Below are 18,628 nucleotides of genomic sequence, written 5' to 3' on the forward strand. Positions count from 1 at the left end.
GTAACTGTCAGTAACGAAACGATCCGCTGCGTCACTCCGCCGGCGAATCTGGCTTCTGATTGGCTGATGAAACTCAAAAATAACGCAAATGACGATACCAGAACGGTTGAGCTCAGCTTTTGACTTTGCTTTTGGACTGCTCTCTCTCTCCCCAGAGACTCTCTCAACCGGCTGTTTTTTTCCCTCCAATTGCCCCTCCTCCTTCTTTATCGCCGGAGGGCTTTTACTTGTGATTACGAATCCTTGTTTATACTGTCGATATCCCGTACGCCATGTTCCGGACAATGCTGCCGCGCGCGCCGCGGCGGACTGCTGTGTCCTCCGCCTCGCCTCTGCTTTCCTCGACCTCCGTGCCGGCTCCGTCGGTGGCTCTGTGCACTCGGTTACGACGGGGTTATGCCTCGGCGACAGGTATGTTGACAAGAGCAGGTGGTTTCGGAGATTCCGGTTGACAATGGTGCTGACGCAAAGCAGAAGAGCATGACGTTGTCATCATCGGGGGTGGTGTCGCTGGCTACGTTGCGGCTATCAAGGCAGGCCAGGAGGGCCTTAAGGTACGATGAGCTAGAAATATAGGATTTCCATTTTCTCAGGTTGTGCTGACCTTCGCAGACGGCATGCATCGAGAAGCGCGGCACGCTCGGCGGTACCTGCTTGAACGTCGGATGCATTCCCTCGAAGTCCTTGCTGAACAACTCGCATCTCTACCACCAGATTTTGCACGACTCAAAAAAGCGCGGCATTGAAGTCGGCGATGTGAAGCTCAACCTTGCGCAGATGATGAAGGCTAAGGATACGGCGGTCGAATCGTTGACAAAAGGCATCGAGTTCTTGCTGAAGAAGAACGGTGTCGACTACATCAAAGGCACTGGCTCGTTCATCAACGAGCACGAAGTTAAGGTGAACCTGCTGGAAGGTGGCGAGAAGACATTGCGTGGCAAGAACATCATCATTGCGACGGGCAGTGAGTCGACGCCGTTCCCCGGCCTGAAGGTCGATGAGAAGCGCATCGTGACCAGCACGGGTGCTCTGTCGCTGCCGGAGGTTCCGAAGAAGATGGTCGTGATTGGCGGAGGTATCATTGGTCTGGAAATGGTAACTGCGCAACTCAGCTGCATGCGACTGAAGGTCTCGAACAAGCTAACCTGTGCAGGCCTCCGTGTGGTCTCGCCTCGGTGCCGAAGTCACCGTCGTCGAGTATCTGGGCCAGATTGGCGGCCCTGGTATGGACGCCGAAATCGCCAAGCAGGCCCAAAAGATCCTGTCGAAGCAAGGAATCAAGTTCCTCACCAACTCCAAGGTCCTCAGCGGTGATGACAGCGGTTCGACGATTGCTGTCAACGTCGAGAGTGTCAAGGGCGGAAAGCAGCAAACCCTTGATGCGGACGTGGTTCTCGTCGCCATTGGCCGTCGCCCGTACACGACCGGCCTCGGGCTCGAGAACATTGGCCTGGAGGTGGACGAAAAGGGTCGCCTCGTGATCGATCAGGAATACCGGACCAAGTACCCGCACATCCGCGTGGTCGGTGACTGCACGTTCGGCCCGATGCTTGCACACAAAGCCGAGGAGGAGGCCGTCGCGGCGATCGAATACATCAAGAAGGGCTACGGACACGTCAACTACGGCGCGATCCCGAGTGTCATGTACACCTACCCGGAGGTCGCCTGGGTCGGCCAGAACGAGGCCGAGGTTAAGGCGGCTGGTATCAAGTACAATGTGGGCACCTTCCCGTTCAGCGCCAACTCGCGCGCCAAGACGAACCTGGACACGGAAGGCCTGGTTAAGTTCATCTCTGATGCGGAGACTGACCGTATCCTCGGCGTGCACATCATCGGACCCAACGCCGGCGAGATGATCGCCGAGGCTACGCTGGCCGTCGAGTACGGCGCATCGAGCGAGGACGTCGCGCGCACATGTCATGCCCACCCGACGCTATCCGAGGCGTTCAAGGAGGCGGCCATGGCGGCCTACTCGAAGCCGATCCACTTCTAGACGTTGTGACTTTTGTTCCTGTACTGCTAGCTGCGTTTCCTTTGTTCGTTTTTATTCGGAATCCTAAATAGCTCTGTCATGTACTCCCGTAGCAACTTGTCCATAACACAAGGCCTCCTTGCTTACTCGGACATGTCATCACCATGAACAGAGAGACATGAAAATCCGACATCGCATATTCAACCTGCTTTTCTCATGGCAAACGGTCGAACCACCTGTCTACCATCAATTAACAAGCTCACACCCTTCTACACCTTGACACAATCCGCTCCCATTTTGCTTAACGCCAATCTGAAGACAATCCCAAACGCTCCAAACGCTCATTCTATTTCTTAGCACCCTCCGACTGAACCGGAACCTTGTGAGGAACAGAAGATGACGTGAAGAACTCGTTCGCCCAGTCCATTTCCGGGGTGAACGGGTGGACCCATTCTAGGATAATGGTGTCCAATACCTCGCAGACGATGGCGATGGCGTCGTCTTGGACTGGATTGCAGCATTCGATGTAGACTGGAAACGTTAGTCAGTAAATCTGCCAGTTTAAATTGAAGGGATGAAAGACGTTACATTTCACCTTTGGCTCCGTGCCAGATGCGCGGAGAGTAAATTTGACATCTTTTTCGAGCCAGAGCGTAATCATATGCGTGTTTGGATCTGTGGGCAACTCTGGGACATTATTCGGAGTATCTGAGTCGTAGCCAACGGTCAAGTCGCGCCAGCGAAGAATCTTGAACTTCCCAAATGTCTTCCCTTTACCCCATGGCCCTTCGCGGATCTTCCGGAAAAGTTTCGCGGTGGTATCCGGGTCGGGGGAGACAACGTACGAGTTAAGGGTCTCGTGGTGGCCGAAGCGTTCGAAGAGCTTCTGCAACTTCTCCAACGGCGTGAGACCCTGTGCGCGCCATTGCGCTTCGGCAAGGAGGAAGATCGATGCCGCCGTGATGCCATCCTTGTCATAGCAGATCTGTGGGAACATGTATCCCAGAGCTTCCTCATAAGCGAACGGGACGATGTAGCCATCATCCTCGAGTTGCTTGGCGAGGTTGCCCATCCATTTGAAGCCCGTTAGTGTTTCGCGGAACTCTACTCCGTAGGCTCGAGCCATCTTTTCGAGCATCGAGCTGGATACAGTTGTCGATAGCACCACGTAGCCCTTCTTGGGGCAGGGCTGCTTCAGCGATTCCAGAATGTGAGATGCCAACAACACCCCGATTTGATTTCCCGTAAATGTGTACCATGATCCCCGGCTGCGTTGATGGTCAGAAAGCGAAAAACTAAAGTAGCAGGTATGCATTCAGAACCTACCCAGGTACAACCTGAGCGATAGCCAGCCGATCGGCGTCGGGATCGTTTGCAATGATCAACTCTCTCGCACAATCCTGAGCCGCAAACATGGCTTTATCGAGAGTCCCCTGTTCTTCCGGGTTGGGTTTAGGCGTGGTCGGGAAGTTCCCGTCTGGTTCCATCTGTTTGGTAACGGATAGCATTCTCTTCCCGATCCCAATCTGGTGCATGATATGGGGAAGGACGATCCCGCCAACACCGTGCAGCGGCGTGTACATGAAAAAGGAGGGCATAATCAGTTCAGGAACAGTGGATAACTACTCGAAAAAGGCTTAACCTTTGCTGACCCCAAGGACATGAATAGAAAACACCTACCGCAAACCTTCGGATTTCCTCAACCCACGTTCCGATAGCAATGTAGTACGCCTTGTTAATGAAAAGCGGGTTTTCATCAGCTAACTCGGGCTTAACTTCACGCCATGCCTCTGGCCATGGCTCAAGGTTCTCTTTGATCGACTGGGAGATTTCGGCGTCTTCCGGGGACTTCAGTTGAGTGCCACCGGAGAGATAGCTGGAAGGTATCAGCATTACGGTACGTCATTTCTCAAACAGATATATCCTCTAACACTTTGTAACCTGTTCAAAGTCAGTGCTATAACCATGATTTGCTTCAGCGGGGTGTCAAACCATTGTCCATCGGTGGGTTCTAGAATTTCCAGTCAGAACTTGCCAGAACGACGCATGCCAATGATGCTACTTTCAACTTACATGACTTGCTGTGATCATTACCCCTGCTGCGGCGCCAAAGTACTTCGTTGACCACGACACGAATGGCGTATTGGTCAAGACCGTATGAAAGTATACCTTGAAACCTTCAGCCAAAAAAGCATTCACAACGTGGTGGGCGTATTTGACTGAATTATTTCGTGCATCCATGCCGACTACGACTCCTTTCTTCAAATTTTCTGGATCCCTCTTCTTCAACCACCGAGCCAGACCTTGCGATGTCTGGATCACAGTCAGGCTGTTCATGAAAGCGAAGCCAGCGGACATTTCCGCACGGAGGCCTGCCGTTCCGAATTTGATTCCTGATATCACGATCAGCTAGGCAACTGGACGTTTTCTGAAAACTGGTACCATACGACGGCGAAGACGGCGCTCCAGCTCTTTTTCATTGTTTTCGTCCTTCAGCTTCTGAATAACCTCGCGGGTTTCGGGGTCCTAAACTCGTTAGACAAACTGGATACAAACATTAATACCGTTTCTGGAAAGATACTTTGTCCCAAGCCAGCCACTGGTCCGTCAATTGCGACAAGGGCGCCTGTAGTCGTCAAAGGTCACTTGCGGTCCTGGCCAATGTCGGTCATACAGGTGACTTGCCTCGGGAAGCGACATGATGATCTAATTTTCCTGATTTCCGATGGGAATATATACACTGGAAAGCTCTAGCTTGCCCCTGGGTCAGATACGAGAGCAATATGGGAGGTGCTTTTATCCGGATTCAGTTCAATTCCTTTGACAAACGCCGCTGCGGGACAGTCACATGGATGAGGTACACTAACAGCAAGCGAACTACCTACAAATCAAAACTCGATAAGACGTATAGTTGCCACCAGAAACACCAATCGCCAAAATTCGATCATGAACTCGCCTTTCATGAAATTTAGTTTGCAGTTACTCGACCGACGTTGAGCACTGCGTGACGACGATGCGTTGATGAGTTGAAGGTATTTGTAACTTGGTTAGCGGGACGATTATCTACATTAGACACGCTAACCTCATTGGAAGGCAATGCCAGTTATTTTAGATATACAAAGTTATTCTGATTACGGAGAACATAGCTCCTTGATGCCTTGCAGCCTCAGGCCGCAAAATGCGTCAGCCAGTCAGGCCACTCACTGGCATCACAACTCCGCCCTCTCGGCAGTCGGCGGTTGGTACCTAGTGTGAGGGTACAAGTACTTCAGCTTAGCAATTGCTGGAGCAATTGTTTTCGGTCATCATGGTGTCTCTCTTCGGGATTTAATACCGTAACCTTGCGAGTCCGGATCACATCCCGTTTGTCCACCTCCGACTGCACCATGGCAGCGTCTAAGCTGGCCACCTCGGTCGCGGACCGTAAACAAAGGGTCCTCTCTAGAAGAGAGATCGAGGGCATGATCGCGGAGGGTCGACATATCATCATATACGATGGCAAGGTTCTCAAGACGGATGCATGGCTCGAGTTTCACCCTGGCGGTGACAAAGCCATCAAACATATGGTTGGGCGAGATGCGACGGATGAGATCAATGCGTATGCCTTGATCTGGACACCAATATCTCCGCTTATGCTAATGAATACGCAGGCTCCATTCGCAAGAAGCTCGCCAGCGTATGCTCTCGTTCCAAATAGGGCGCATCGAGGGCCGATGGACCAACTTCGTGCCACCGATCCAGGGCGGTCACTTCCGACCTTATTCGCAGGACGACAATGAGTCGGACGACTCTAGCCCGCCGCGCTCGCGAACACCTTCCGTAATATTTGATGAGGCCATTGACGAAAAGACTGGTCTGCGACGGAGGCCCTCCACAGCGACATCCACGTCGTCATCTCCGCCAATTGCTCCGACGGACCGCAAATCTGGGCCACGCCCGCTGTTCCTCGATGCACGCACGCAGCAGGAAATTGCTACTGATCTGGCCAAGTATCCTCCAATTGACGCCGCCAGTCAGGACGCGATTGTACAAAAGTACCGTGAACTGTATCGTCGACTAGAGGCAGCAGGTCTGTTCCAGTGCAACTATTCCGCATACCTGATCGAATCATGCCGCTACACCCTCTTCGCCGTTCTATCGTACATCTTTCTCCGTCTTGGCTGGTACGGAACGTCGGGATTCTTCCTCGGTTGTCTCTGGCATCAGCTAGTCTTTACCGTCCATGATGCGGCGCATATGGGGATTACTCACAACTTCCACCTTGACACAGTCCTAAGCATTCTCATTGCCGATTACATCGGCGGGCTTAGCGCGGGTTGGTGGAAGCGGAGCCACAACGTGCACCACATCGTGACCAATTCCGCCGAGCACGATCCTGATATCCAGCACTTGCCATTCTTTGCAGTGTCTCACAAATTTTTCACCAATATTCGCAGTACATACTACGACCGCGTCCTTCACTTTGATGCCGCGTCGCGGATTCTGTTAAAATTCCAGCACTACCTCTACTACGTGATTCTGGCCTTTGCGCGATTTAACCTCTACCGCCTGAGCTGGGAATACCTCTTGAAGCGGCAAGCGCCTCGAAAGGGCCCTGCATGGTGGCATTACTGGTTGGAGGTCGCAGGGCAAGTGGTTTTCTGGTACTGGTTTGGATATCGGCTGCTGTATCTCAGCATCCCGGACTGGGGGAACCGGATCCTCTTCCTGCTGGTTTCGCATGTGACAACCTCGCCGCTGCACGTGCAGATCACGCTCTCCCACTTCTCCATGTCCACCGCCGATCTCGGCGTGCGTGAGTCCTTCGCACAGAAGATGCTCCGCACGACCATGGACGTCGACTGCCCCCCATGGCTGGACTTCTTCCATGGCGGCCTCCAATTCCAGGCCGTGCACCATCTCTTCCCCCGCTTGCCCCGACATAATCTCCGTGCAGCGCAACAGTACGTCAAGGAATTTTGCAAGGAAACCGGCATCCCCTATACGATATTCACCTTTGTGGATGGGAATAAGGACGTGATCTCCCACCTGGGGGAGATTGCGAAACAGGTCAGGATGATGGAGGAGTGCACCAAGAGCATGACAAAGGAAGGGACGATATCATATAATTGAGTTTTTGTGTGAGGGCTGATGCCGTGATGTATGTATATAGCTGTTACGTGTCATGGTCATGCCTCTCCCATGTAAATGTGAGTTGGGTACAGCCAAGATGCGTTGATGAGCGTTTGTGTCTATCTCATTGATAGGTACTATATATACAGCATCCGTCACTCATGACTTGGAAGCAGTATTCTAACTGGGCAATGCCCCCGCCCGTGCCATCTTCTTCGCGTGCTGATCCCTACGGCGATGGTTCGCGCCTCGTCCGCGTCCACCTCCCCCTCGACCTCTTCCTCCACCTCCACCTCCACCTCGTCCTCTGGCACTACCTCTGCCAGGCCCGCCTCCTCCCGCTCTTCTACCGCCTCGTCCTCTTCCTCCTCCTCCTCGTTGCCCTGATGCCGCAGAATCCTCCTCTTCAGCCTCATCCTCGTCTTCCTCCTCTTCATCCCCATTTTCCTCTCCCTTCGCCGGCTTTCGATAAGCCGTCGACTCAAGAGGCGGTTGCCCGCCTCTACCGCCAGTCACTCCCGCATCAAGGGCCAACTTTCTCTCCAGCCGCGCGGCCTTCTTTGAATCCCGCTCGAGCATCACCGCCCAACCCTCGATTGCCTCATCTGTCATACCGAATTCACGCTTTAGCGAGGCGCGCGCGGACGAGCGTCTGGTCGCGGCATCGCGCGCAAACTGCTTCGGGTCCGCCTTGTAGAGACGGTACAACTTGAGGTCCAGGTCTTCCTCGTCGGAAACATCTGCGGAAGGTACTTGTCGGCCTCGAGGAAGGATATCTCCATCAGCAGCGACAGCGCTGCGCGTGGCGGCGACGCTGTCCACAGTGCCGCCAACGTCCGCGACGTCGTAGGTATCGTCGCGTTCGTCATCGTCCGAGTCAAACGCAGCCAGCGCGGAGAGGATCGCAGCCTTGTTGGTGGCGCGTTGTTCGCTGCTGCGGTCTGCAAGGAGGGTGTCGGCTGTTAAGTCGGCATGGGCACGGCCGAAGTGCACCTTGCCGCCGCCGATGCCTTCGTTTTTCGCAGCCTGAATGATCTCGTCATCGTCGTCGTCGAGGTTGGCGGCGACGGTGAAGGTTGATTTTGTTCGACGCGGCGAAGGCAGTGTCGTCGGACGAGGAGCTACATGATCGTATTGTTGGATGATGTTGGGGTTTGGAAGAGCTTCGGATTTATCGAGGGCCTTTAACTCGGATGGAAGAGTGTCATCCAAAAGATGAGAGATGACTTCCTCGACATTTTGATTGTAAAAATCCAGTAGACGAATAACGTAGCCCCCTCCTAGGTCCGGGAAGAGATCTTGAACTTGAGTGACAAGTGAGAGTTTGTGGGCATGTAATTCCCCGTCAACGGCATCCGCTTCAACAGCACGGCCCTTGCCTTTGTCTTTGCGTTTATGTCGCTGGTAACGATGATGAAGGGATTTCATTTCTTGCTGATAAGTACGCAACGTAGCAACCAAATCCTTCCCTCGCTTCTGTGGGGTGGTGATCATGTAACGCTCCATTCGTATCAACAGATCGGTACTGCACACGAGATCCGAGAGGAGATTGCCCTCCCGTTGGGCGGACCTAGACCCAATGGCAGCAGCCTCTTTTAAAGTAAAAAGGTGGTCCAAGAGGAGCGAGAGATTTGGCTTTGCTCCCTTGAGAAGAGATGTCAGCGCCACGTAGGCATTGGCCACTAGGGCACTTTTCAATTCCTGGTTCCCTCCTGCTTGCGCCAATGATCGATACGCATCCCAGAGAGAATCGAGATAATCAGAACCGGTCATCAGAACGTGGCCAGCGGGTGGCAGCGCGGAAGCCAGAACGGTCAGTTTCCTCATCTCATCCAGCAACTCCTGCCTGGCTGCACATGGCGCAGAGAGGCGTTTCGAAACAGTTATCTTGCCAGTCTCTAAAGTGGACGATATCGTTTCCGAGTACCGTGACCAGAGACTGGCCAAGAGCTCTTTCATCGCCGAACTGGCGTGATAACACACGGCCAGATCACCAAGGAGGCGCCAGTCTAGCAGCTCCTTCGATGGCTGCGGCACTTCAAGCACATACTTTTTAAACAGCAGAAAGACTAGCTTCCGCAGCTTTTTGCCTTTGGGTCCTGCATGTAGCCGCGCATCCCCGGCTGCACCCAGGTATGAGGTGAAGAATGATACATTGAATGCGTCTGCAGCCGCGCATTTCTCAAGATCTTCTTGCCGGGAAATCTGCAGGCGCAGCTCTATCAGGACCATCCACGCGTCCAGGATAGCTTCCCATTCATCCTGAGGGATCAAACTCCGGACTGGAGAAGGAGGGACAGGCACCAGTAGAGGTAACTCCATGATGAGATGCCATGCATTTGGATCTTAAGGGACGCGAGGGAAAATGTGATGACTTCGCTTATCATACACGCCGCGACCCCCGCTGCTGGGCATGATCGAGTTGAAATACTACCTGAACGATCTGAGCCGCATGGTTAAAGGGACCATGCATGTCTATCTTTTCATTCCCATCGATCCGCGCTCGTTTTGTTGACGTTAGTCATCATCAGTCATCCCGCCAAAAATGGACTAGCGCGATTTCTGGATCTAACCGAGTTTGCCAAGACTTTCACACGCACACAGTTCTCCCCGGTACTTTACCGAAAATGGAAAAACCACGAAATGTCCGAACCGCAGTCCATAAACTTCGCGGGTCTACCCTTTCACTTGCTCTTTTTCTTCCAGTGCCTTTCATCACCTTACCGAACCTCGTTGTTCAGGTCTTGATTGGCAACCTCGCCGCCTAGAACACTGCCACAATGTCGTTCCAGAAGCCTGAGAAGGATTTCGGCGAGGGTCCGGTACGGCATAATCATTCGCAACTACATGCTTGGAAACTTGAACTGACTTCAATGGTAGAAAATCCACAAGATCCGCATCACCCTCACCTCGCGCAAGGTCGCCTCGCTCGAGAAGGTCTGCCAGGAGCTGATTGAGCGCGCGCGCGCCAAGTCGCTCCACGTCAAGGGCCCTGTCCGCCTCCCCACCAAGACGCTGCGCATCGCGACCCGGAAGACGCCCTGCGGTGAGGGTTCGAAGACCTGGGACAAGTATGAGATGCGCATTCACAAGCGTCTGATTGAGTGAGTTTCCAATTCCTCAATATCTTTCCCAGTGAGCGCGGCGCTAATTCGTGTTCTACTTGTTACAGCCTGCACGCCCCTACTGAGGTCGTTAAGCAGATCATCATCAACATCGAGGCTGGCGTCGAGGTTGAGGTGACTATTGCGGCCTAAACTGAGGTGGCAGTTACTACGGCGGTGTCAATCTTCGGTCGGGATGTTGCGGGGTTATGTTACGACTTGTATGGCCATTACGAATGTCGGACTAGATTCTGCGACGACGGAGACGGTCGATTGATACCGGATCGAAAAATAAAAAAATCAAAATTCCGTCTCAAAAATGCCTTCGTGCCTCGTATCGATTTATATTTCACCATCAATATAGTGTACATGTAACGGATCAGCACGTCGATTTCACGTCGATTTCCTAGCCCAAAACCAGAATAATGGAGCGTTCCAGCGCCAAACCCATCCAATTGCGCCCGGCTACCCATAGATTCAACAAACCCGTAGGAATTATAGCCTCAAACTTGCAAAGACAGCACAATCAGAAGTCAAATCCCACCCAGTCCGTCTTCGGCGGCACTGGAGGAATAACCCCATCCTTGAAATAGCCATTCTTGAGGAAGAACTCGTACGCTTCTTTGATCTCAGGAGTGTATTCGTCGCTTTGGCCCTCGATGTCCTTGAGAACCGCTTTCTCCGGCGGCCCATCAGGGAAAAATATCCGAACATAGGTCTTGTTGTCACCTGGATGAAGGTAGCACGGTACGTCATTTTTATACTGCACAGGCCGTCCCTTCCACATGGTGAGTTTGTTCGTAGCATCACGCGTGGTCGGACCATTCAGGTCCGGAAGAGGGCTCAACTCGTTGTCGCCGACTTTGAGAATCGGTTTCGGTCCCAAAGGTGCTTTCCCTTCCGCAGTTGTAGCAGGTGCAGCTGTGGTCTGGGTTTGCGCTGCAAATCCACCAGCTGCCGCAGGCTGCTGTTGTGGCTGGCCAAAGGGAGGAGCAGCCTGGGCCTGCTGTTGCTGTTGTTGCGGCTGTTGCGTGCCGAATCCGCCGGTGGCGGCTGGTTGCTGCTGCCCAAAGCCTGTTGCTTGTTGATTGGCCGCCGCCGCCGCAGCAGCAGCAGCAAACGGAGATTGTGCCGATGTCTGACCGAACCCAGGCGCCGATGTCTGGCCAAATGCCGGGCCAGTCTGCTGCTGCTGCTGCTGCTGCTGACCGAATGCCGGAGCAGCCTGCTGGGCGAACCCAGTTTGGCCGAAAGCCGGTTGCCCAAAGGCCGGCTTCCCAAATGCAGGTTGACCGAAGCCCGGCTTCCCGAATGCCGGTGATTGCTGTTGCTGTTGGCCACCGAATCCTGGTTTACCAAAGGCAGGCTGTCCAAATGCAGGTTGACCGAACCCAGGTTTCCCAAATGCCGGTGCTTGTTGCTGTTGCGGTTGTCCGAATGGCCCCGCCGGTTTGCCGAAACCAGGCTGCGGCCCTATTTTCCCTTGGACGATATCGTTTCGATTAGGATGTTCTTTCTCACCGTCTTTAATGTATTTGACAGCTCCCTTAAGATCTTTCAAGATGTTCTCCATCTGCTGTAAAGCCTCGGCGTGCAGTTTCTGAGCTTCTTGGATGGCGACGTGCATGTTACCCGCGGCGGCTGCTTCGTAATGGCGTAGCCGAAGCTCTTCCGGACTGATCTCACGCATTGGGCCCCCAAAGAGTTGTCTTGGGGCATCCTTTCCTGGACCATATGCCGAAAAAATCCATTCTGGCCGACCTTTTCCGGGAGTAAGGTCCGCACGGATATCTTCTGCGGTCACGCCATAGCTAGAAAATCAATCAGCTGGAGTCCATATATCATGGACAGAGATACATACTTGGTGGGAGCGCTTTGTGGAGCTCGAAATCCTACGAACCGCATGAGTCAATAACATTTTGTCTCGAATTAGGCCAGAAGTATAGGACAATAAAGGGCCTGATAGCTATCACATGTGCATAGACACGAGACGCAACAAAAAAAAAAACACGACAGTTCAAGCCGCTCCTCTTCTCAAGACGAATGGACCTGAAATCTGCTAGACTCACCTCCCGCCTGCCCTCCACGTCCACCATCAGCCAGTACACCGAAACGATTCTGCGCATTACCCTGCGATACGGCACCGGGATGCTCATAGCGGCATCGGGCTGGAGATCAGAACAAACCCAGTTAGCTGCATTACTTTCGATTGGTGACGTGTCTTTCCTCAACATCAGGGCCCATACCGCCGTACCTGCACCGGCCCTGCTGGAAATATGTGCAGACGACCATGCTACAGGGCTGGAGAGGCTGTTTTCTGCCTGGGTTCGTGTTTGGATACGGATTGACTTGATTCTTATATAAGCAAAGTTGGAGATGAATTTCGATTACAGTACATTCCTTATTTGGTTAGTCGCGTCTTGCCTTATCTTATCCGGTAGTTGATAAGCATTACGCATTGACGGCAATCAAGATCCAGCCATATTCTCATTGAACGCTTTCAGGTCTATTATAACGTGATAATCAGCGATTAGACTATATATTCATTTCATTGTACACAATTGCAATGAATCCTGGAACGTCCCTATCCCATGCCAAACTCCACACCAGTTCTCCATGGCGAAACTAGATTACATTCCTTAGAAAAGATGTCGACTGGCCGGGAAGCCGGAGATCATCCCAATTGATCCCATCAACCTTCCGGCCACTCAGAGACTCCACTTCGCTCGGCAGGTTTTGCGATCTCCCGGTCGCGAGTCGTCGCATCAGAACAGTGTCTTTCGCACCTGGCAACGTCGAGCCTTTGCCAGTGAGAAGGAAATCCTCGAGCCACGACTCTTCCTCTTCATCAAGAGGCAAGCCCACGAGCTCCAGTGCTCGCTCCGCCCGTGGTTTGCCTGCTTCTGATTTGAGGACGCTCCACACTAGCTGCTCGAAGAATTCTCGCCGGGCATTGTCGCCATGCTTTCTGCTAAAATAGAATGACTCGGTAACACTGGCACGGCAGAGGATGTCGAAGAACGATCGGCGGACTTTTTCAGAATTCAACGGGGGAGAAACAGTAAGATAATACGTCACAGCCAGGACATCGTCATGCTTGGGTAGCGTCTGTAGAGACAAAACATGGAGGATGTCGTCGGGAAATGTCGGTATCAGGGATGGCTGTGTAAGGTAATCGAGTGCTCTCTGCAAATTGAATAACTCTCAGCCGATGGACCTCGAAGAACCACATATGCAATGTCATACCCGAAATTCAAGACGATCGAGATACCATAGCCCGTGGATGAACATCTCATACTGCTCCGGGAGGTAACAGCGCCGCGTGAACTGCAATATCGCATCGCCAGGCGCACGGCAGTCTCTGAGGAGGTAGTAAATCACAGCCTGCCTATGATGGCTGGGGAACGACGACGAGACGATTTGCCGATAGAGGTTCCTAAGGTCCTGGTTGGTTTTTGGAGGATATGCTTGTTGTACTGCGATCGTTCAGCATGCCTCCATCCAGTACCACGGCGAGCAAACACGTACCTCCTTTGACACCGAGAAGTCCAAGTAGGCGATCAATGAAAAGCTGGTTTTCCAGCGCGCGCCGATTAGCTAAGATCTGGTCAACCGTCTTCTTATCGTATGCAATATTCCTATTGAATTGGAATGTCGCCTCGAACTGTTCCCATGGCGCCATCTTTGCGGTACCGAAGCATCAATTTCCCCAGGTTCATGAATTCTAGGGCCCTGATAGATCGCGATAATTAGCACCGGTACAAAGTACCTAATGCGTATTGCAAGTGGCAGGCGGTGAGAGAGCTGGCCAATCACAACCCTCCGTTTGCATGATTTGGCCTATCCGCCTTTGGAAAGCTCATAAACAAACAAACCCGACATCGGCTCGTTTGTCTCGTCTTCTCCTTCGCTCTCGTGTACAGTTCCCCCAGTCCCACAATGGCGTCTGTCAAAGAGGGCAGACCCTCGCGGCGCGCCGCTTCGAAGAAGAAATTCGTCGTCGAGGAGACATCCGAGGAGGAAGATAGCGGCAATGTCACCCCCACCCCTACGCCGTCCGTGTCAACAGCGCGCGACGACGAGGACGAGGATTTCACGCCCGTGCCAGCAAAGAGGCGCGCAAGTCGTCGCAAGACCGCGGATGTAACAAGCCCCTCTGTCAAGAGGCGATCACGGGCCGGCCGACGGTCTGGCGAAAGCGTAGCGACCGCCGCCGAGTCGGAGGCATCCCAGGTCATGGAGAGCGTGGAGGAGCCAGAAGGGAGCACCATCGTATCGGCGCGCGACGAATCGCAATCACCTCCGGAAACTGCCCGAGCTGCTCAGAAGAAGAGGAAGAGTTCGGCATTATCCCGTAAGCGCCGTGAATCAGTTACGCCGACACAAGAACAATCCTCACTTCCTACCCCTTCTCCTTCAGCGTCGCCGGAGCCGTCTGCCACGCGATCGAGACGGGACTCGTCCAGCCCCCTTGCGGACATCACGCAATCCGCCGCGAACCGTCCCCCGTCGCCGACGAAGCAAGTGGCCGAGCAGAAATCGCAAATTTCCATCATCAATCCCCAATCGTCAAACCTGGAAAAACCGATGGATATCGTAGTCAAATCGCGCTCGCTTGGCCTTCCCATGGTCGAGGAACCCATGGGGCAGAAACCACGAATGGTTATCACGCATTTGGTGCTGACCAACTTTAAGAGTTACGCTGGTAGACAGGTCGTTGGCCCGTTTCATGTCTCGTTCTCGTCGATTGTTGGCCCGAATGGTTCTGGGAAGTCCAACGTGATTGATGCCCTCTTGTTTGTCTTTGGTTTCCGCGCCAGCAAGATGAGACAGGGCAAGATTTCAGCTCTGATCCATAATTCAGCGACTTTTCCCGACTTACCATTTTGTGAAGTTGAGGTATACTTCCAGGAGATTATCGATTTACCTGGTGGTGCACACGAGGTCGTTCCGGATTCTCAACTCATCGTGTCGCGTCGAGCATTCAAGAACAATACGAGCAAATACTACATGAACAGGAAAGAGACCAACTTCACGACAGTCACGACGTTCCTCCGTGAACGCGGGATTGATCTGGATCACAAGCGTTTCCTGATCCTTCAAGGTGAGGTTGAGTCGATTGCCCAGATGAAGCCCAAGGCTACGAATGAGCACGAGGATGGGCTGTTGGAATATCTCGAGGATATCATTGGGACCTCAAAGTACAAGGCCCCTATCGAGGAGGCTGCAGCGGAAGTTGAAACTCTCAACGACGTTTGTGTGGAGAAAAACAACCGGGTTCAGCACGTTGAAAGAGAGAAGAACGCCTTGGAGGATAAAAAGAACAAGGCGTTAGCGTACATCCGCGACGAGAACGAGCTTGTCATGAAGCAGTCTGCTCTCTACCAGATTTACATCTCCGAGTGCAATGATAACATTCGGGTTACAGAGGAGGCGATTGTTCAAATGCAGGAGATGCTGAATTTGGAGCTCGAGAAGCACGAAGGTAGCGAGTCTGGGATCAAAGAACTTGAAAGAGTTTACAAGCGCAAGACCAAGGAGTATGAGGCCCTTGAGAGAGAAACCCAGGCTCTTCTCAAGGAGATGGCCAAGTACGACAAAGAGTCGGTCAAGTTCGAGGAGAAGCGTAAATTCTTGACGGGCAAGCAGAAAAAGTTGGAAAAGACCATGCAAACAAGTCGCTTGTCCGCTTCTGAGTGCAAGAGCATGGTTGAAAAGTACACCTACGACATCGAGAAGAAAACTGCCGAGATCTCAGAGCTTGAGAAGGAGATGAAGACGGAAGAGCAGGAGCTGGCAGAAATTCGCGAGAGTTTGAAAGGGAAAACCCAGGGTCTTTCTGACCAGATTGCTGAGAAGCAGAAGTCTCTGGAGCCATGGAATGCCAAGATCAACGAGAAGCAGTCTGCTGTAGCGGTTGCCCGGAGTGAGCTTGATATTCTCAAGGAGAAAAGTAATGCGGGGGCACGAGCTATAGAAGAGGCGCAAGCAAAGATTGCATCGATTCAGCAGAGCCTTGAAGACAAGCAGACCGAGCTGGAGCAGCGACACGAGGAGAAGGCCAACCTCGAAGCCGAGTTGGAGAATCTCCGCGGTGAGCTAGCCAAGCTCTCCAAGAAAGAACCTGAGCTCCGAAGCCAAGTGTCTAGCGCACGTCAAAAGGCCGACGAGGCTCGCGCGAGTCTCGCCAGTACTCAGAACCGGGGCAGCGTGTTGTCTGGATTGATGCGTTTGAAAGAATCAGGTCGCATCGATGGATTCCATGGACGACTCGGCAATCTGGGGACAATCGACGAGAAGTACGATGTGGCGATTTCGACGGCATGCCCGCAACTAGACAACATGGTGGTTGATACGGTCGAAGTGGGTCAACAGTGCATTGACTACCTCCGCAAGAACAACCTCGGCCGTGCGAATTTCATCCTCCTGGATCGATTGCCGAAACGGGACATGTCGCCCATTTCCACGCCAGAGAATGTGCCCCGGCTGTTCGACTTGGTCAAACCTAAGGAGCCGAGATTTGCCCCGGCCTTCTACAGCGTTCTGCGGGACACTCTGGTTGCCAAGGACCTGCAGCAAGCAAACCGGATCGCGTACGGTGCTCGGCGATGGCGAGTGGTAACGCTCGACGGCGAACTCATTGACACGTCGGGGACGATGAGCGGTGGTGGCACTCGCGTAGCGCGGGGAGGCATGTCGTCTAAGCTAGTCGCCGAGACGACCAAAGAACAGGTGATCAAACTTGAGTCCGACCGCGATGAGATGGAGAAGAAGCTGCAGATGTTCCTGGAACGCCAGCGCCAGCTGGAATTCTCGATCCGGGAGAAGTCGAACGAAATCCCCAAGGTGGAAACCAGCATTCAAAAGATTGGCATCGAAATCGAGAGCGGCAGGCGAAGCCTTGCAGATGCGCAGCGGCGCCTCAAAGAGCTCCACGCGGAGCATAAGCCCTCGAAAACGGATGACAGCCGAGCCCAAGCCCTGGAGAAGCAAATTGCCTCCCTGGAGCGTGAGATTGAGGCATTGCGAGAGCAAAAGGCCGGGATTGAGGAAGAGATTCAGACGCTCCAGAACAAGATTATGGAAGTGGGCGGTGTCCGTCTGAGAAGCCAGAAGGCAAAGGTGGACGGGCTCAAGGAGCAGATCAGCATGCTGACTGAAGAAATCTCCAACGCCGAGATGGCCCGATCGAAGAACGAGAAGCTGGTCAAGAAGCACGAAAAAGCGCGCGCGGAAGCCGAGGCGGAGATGGAGCAGCTACAGGAGGAGATTGAGCAGCTGAATAACGATGTCAAGAACCAGGCCAGCGATGCTTCTGGGTCGAGGCGCCGAGCTGAGGAGGCGCAAGAGGTGACCATCCCTTGCTCCTATGATATGTGTGTAAGATACTAACGAAGGCAGGCTCTGGAAACCAAGAAGAGCGAGCTCAAGGCGCTCAAACAGGAGCTGGATGAGAAGACTGCGGAGTTGAACGAGTCGCGTGCCGCCGAGATTGAGATGCGCAACAAGCTCGAGGAGAACCAGAAGGTGTTGGCCGAGAACGAGAAGCGACGGCAGTACTGGACGGAGAAGCTGTCCAAGCTCAGCTTGCAGAACATTAGTGATCTGGGCGAGGAAGAGTCCTCGACAGAACTGCCGATGTACACTGCAGACGAGCTGGCCGGCATGAACAAGGATACTCTGAAAGCCGGGATCGCGGCATTGGAGGAAAAGACGCAGAACGCGTCCGTGGACCTTTCTGTCATTGAAGAGTACCGCCGGCGTGTGGCCGAATACGAAACCCGGTCGGCGGATCTCAAGGAGGCGCTGACGAATCGCGACAATGCCAAGGCGCGACTTGATAGTCTGCGCTCGGCCCGGCTGACAGGGTTCATGGAGGGCTTCAGCATCATCTCGCTGCGTCTGAAGGAGATGTACCAGATGATCACAATGGGCGGCAACGCCGAGCTGGAGCTGGTCGACTCGCTAGATCCCTTCTCGGAGGGCATCTTGTTCTCGGTCATGCCGCCGAAGAAGAGCTGGAAGAACATCAGCAATCTATCTGGTGGCGAGAAGACACTGTCGAGTCTTGCACTGGTCTTTGCGCTGCACCACTACAAACCAACGCCGCTGTACGTCATGGACGAGATTGACGCTGCGTTGGACTTCCGCAATGTGAGTTGTACCTCTGCCTCAGTTGGGAGAATATACTGACCGTAGTAGGTGTCGATTGTGGCTTCGTACATCAAGGAGCGCACAAAGAATGCACAGTTTATTGTCATTTCGCTGCGCAACAACATGGTAGGCCAAATTTCATCTCCCTCGTATGGACCTACGCTAACGGCACCAGTTTGAACTTGCATCTCGTCTGGTTGGCGTCTACAAGGTGAACCATATGACCAAGAGCGTGACGATTGAGAATCGGAACTACATCAAGGGGCGGTCGCAACATCAATGAGGT

At 53.3% G+C, this 18,628-nt stretch overlaps 9 protein-coding genes across 9 annotated transcripts; 4 read left to right on the top strand and 5 right to left on the bottom strand.

The window, feature by feature from the left end:
- Positions 1-272: 272 nt before the first annotated feature.
- VTN49DRAFT_2609 (uncharacterized protein) lies at positions 273-1,993 on the top strand (the record flags this gene model as incomplete). Its single annotated transcript, XM_069410353.1, has 4 exons — positions 273-411; positions 475-554; positions 613-1,095; positions 1,154-1,993. The coding sequence occupies 4 exons, from the start codon at positions 273-275 to the stop codon at positions 1,991-1,993; spliced, it is 1,542 nt and encodes a 513-aa protein (XP_069269167.1).
- A 325-nt stretch (positions 1,994-2,318) lies between these two features.
- On the bottom strand, positions 2,319-4,672 carry VTN49DRAFT_2610 (uncharacterized protein; the record flags this gene model as incomplete). The annotated part of the gene is made up of 10 exons (XM_069410355.1): positions 2,319-2,503; positions 2,561-3,240; positions 3,299-3,594; positions 3,653-3,848; positions 3,904-3,913; positions 3,965-3,983; positions 4,046-4,365; positions 4,420-4,498; positions 4,554-4,598; positions 4,658-4,672. The coding sequence occupies 10 exons, from the start codon at positions 4,670-4,672 to the stop codon at positions 2,319-2,321; spliced, it is 1,845 nt and encodes a 614-aa protein (XP_069269168.1).
- A 686-nt stretch (positions 4,673-5,358) lies between these two features.
- VTN49DRAFT_2611 (uncharacterized protein) lies at positions 5,359-7,084 on the top strand (the record flags this gene model as incomplete). Its single annotated transcript, XM_069410356.1, has 2 exons — positions 5,359-5,570; positions 5,623-7,084. 2 exons carry the CDS (start codon positions 5,359-5,361, stop codon positions 7,082-7,084), a joined length of 1,674 nt encoding a protein of 557 aa, XP_069269169.1.
- A 180-nt stretch (positions 7,085-7,264) lies between these two features.
- VTN49DRAFT_2612 (uncharacterized protein) lies at positions 7,265-9,406 on the bottom strand (the record flags this gene model as incomplete). The annotated part of the gene is made up of 1 exon (XM_069410357.1): positions 7,265-9,406. One exon carries the CDS (start codon positions 9,404-9,406, stop codon positions 7,265-7,267), a length of 2,142 nt encoding a protein of 713 aa, XP_069269170.1.
- A 458-nt stretch (positions 9,407-9,864) lies between these two features.
- VTN49DRAFT_2613 (40S ribosomal protein uS10) lies at positions 9,865-10,341 on the top strand (the record flags this gene model as incomplete). Its single annotated transcript, XM_069410358.1, has 3 exons — positions 9,865-9,906; positions 9,965-10,188; positions 10,257-10,341. The coding sequence occupies 3 exons, from the start codon at positions 9,865-9,867 to the stop codon at positions 10,339-10,341; spliced, it is 351 nt and encodes a 116-aa protein (XP_069269171.1).
- A 77-nt stretch (positions 10,342-10,418) lies between these two features.
- VTN49DRAFT_2614 (uncharacterized protein) lies at positions 10,419-10,661 on the bottom strand (the record flags this gene model as incomplete). The annotated part of the gene is made up of 1 exon (XM_069410359.1): positions 10,419-10,661. One exon carries the CDS (start codon positions 10,659-10,661, stop codon positions 10,419-10,421), a length of 243 nt encoding a protein of 80 aa, XP_069269172.1.
- A 53-nt stretch (positions 10,662-10,714) lies between these two features.
- Positions 10,715-12,480, bottom strand: VTN49DRAFT_2615 (uncharacterized protein; the record flags this gene model as incomplete). Its single annotated transcript, XM_069410360.1, has 4 exons — positions 10,715-11,999; positions 12,050-12,080; positions 12,258-12,356; positions 12,435-12,480. 4 exons carry the CDS (start codon positions 12,478-12,480, stop codon positions 10,715-10,717), a joined length of 1,461 nt encoding a protein of 486 aa, XP_069269173.1.
- Positions 12,481-12,813: 333 nt separating this feature from the next.
- On the bottom strand, positions 12,814-13,870 carry VTN49DRAFT_2616 (uncharacterized protein; the record flags this gene model as incomplete). The annotated part of the gene is made up of 3 exons (XM_069410361.1): positions 12,814-13,374; positions 13,435-13,664; positions 13,717-13,870. The coding sequence occupies 3 exons, from the start codon at positions 13,868-13,870 to the stop codon at positions 12,814-12,816; spliced, it is 945 nt and encodes a 314-aa protein (XP_069269174.1).
- Positions 13,871-14,127: 257 nt separating this feature from the next.
- On the top strand, positions 14,128-18,625 carry VTN49DRAFT_2617 (uncharacterized protein; the record flags this gene model as incomplete). Its single annotated transcript, XM_069410362.1, has 5 exons — positions 14,128-14,542; positions 14,609-17,538; positions 17,590-18,342; positions 18,391-18,468; positions 18,518-18,625. 5 exons carry the CDS (start codon positions 14,128-14,130, stop codon positions 18,623-18,625), a joined length of 4,284 nt encoding a protein of 1,427 aa, XP_069269175.1.
- Between the last annotated feature and the right edge of the window lie 3 nt (positions 18,626-18,628).

This window comes from Thermomyces lanuginosus (genome assembly GCF_041956635.1).
Source record: "Thermomyces lanuginosus strain ATCC 200065 unplaced genomic scaffold VTN49scaffold_27, whole genome shotgun sequence".
NCBI lineage: Eukaryota > Fungi > Ascomycota > Eurotiomycetes > Eurotiales > Trichocomaceae > Thermomyces > Thermomyces lanuginosus.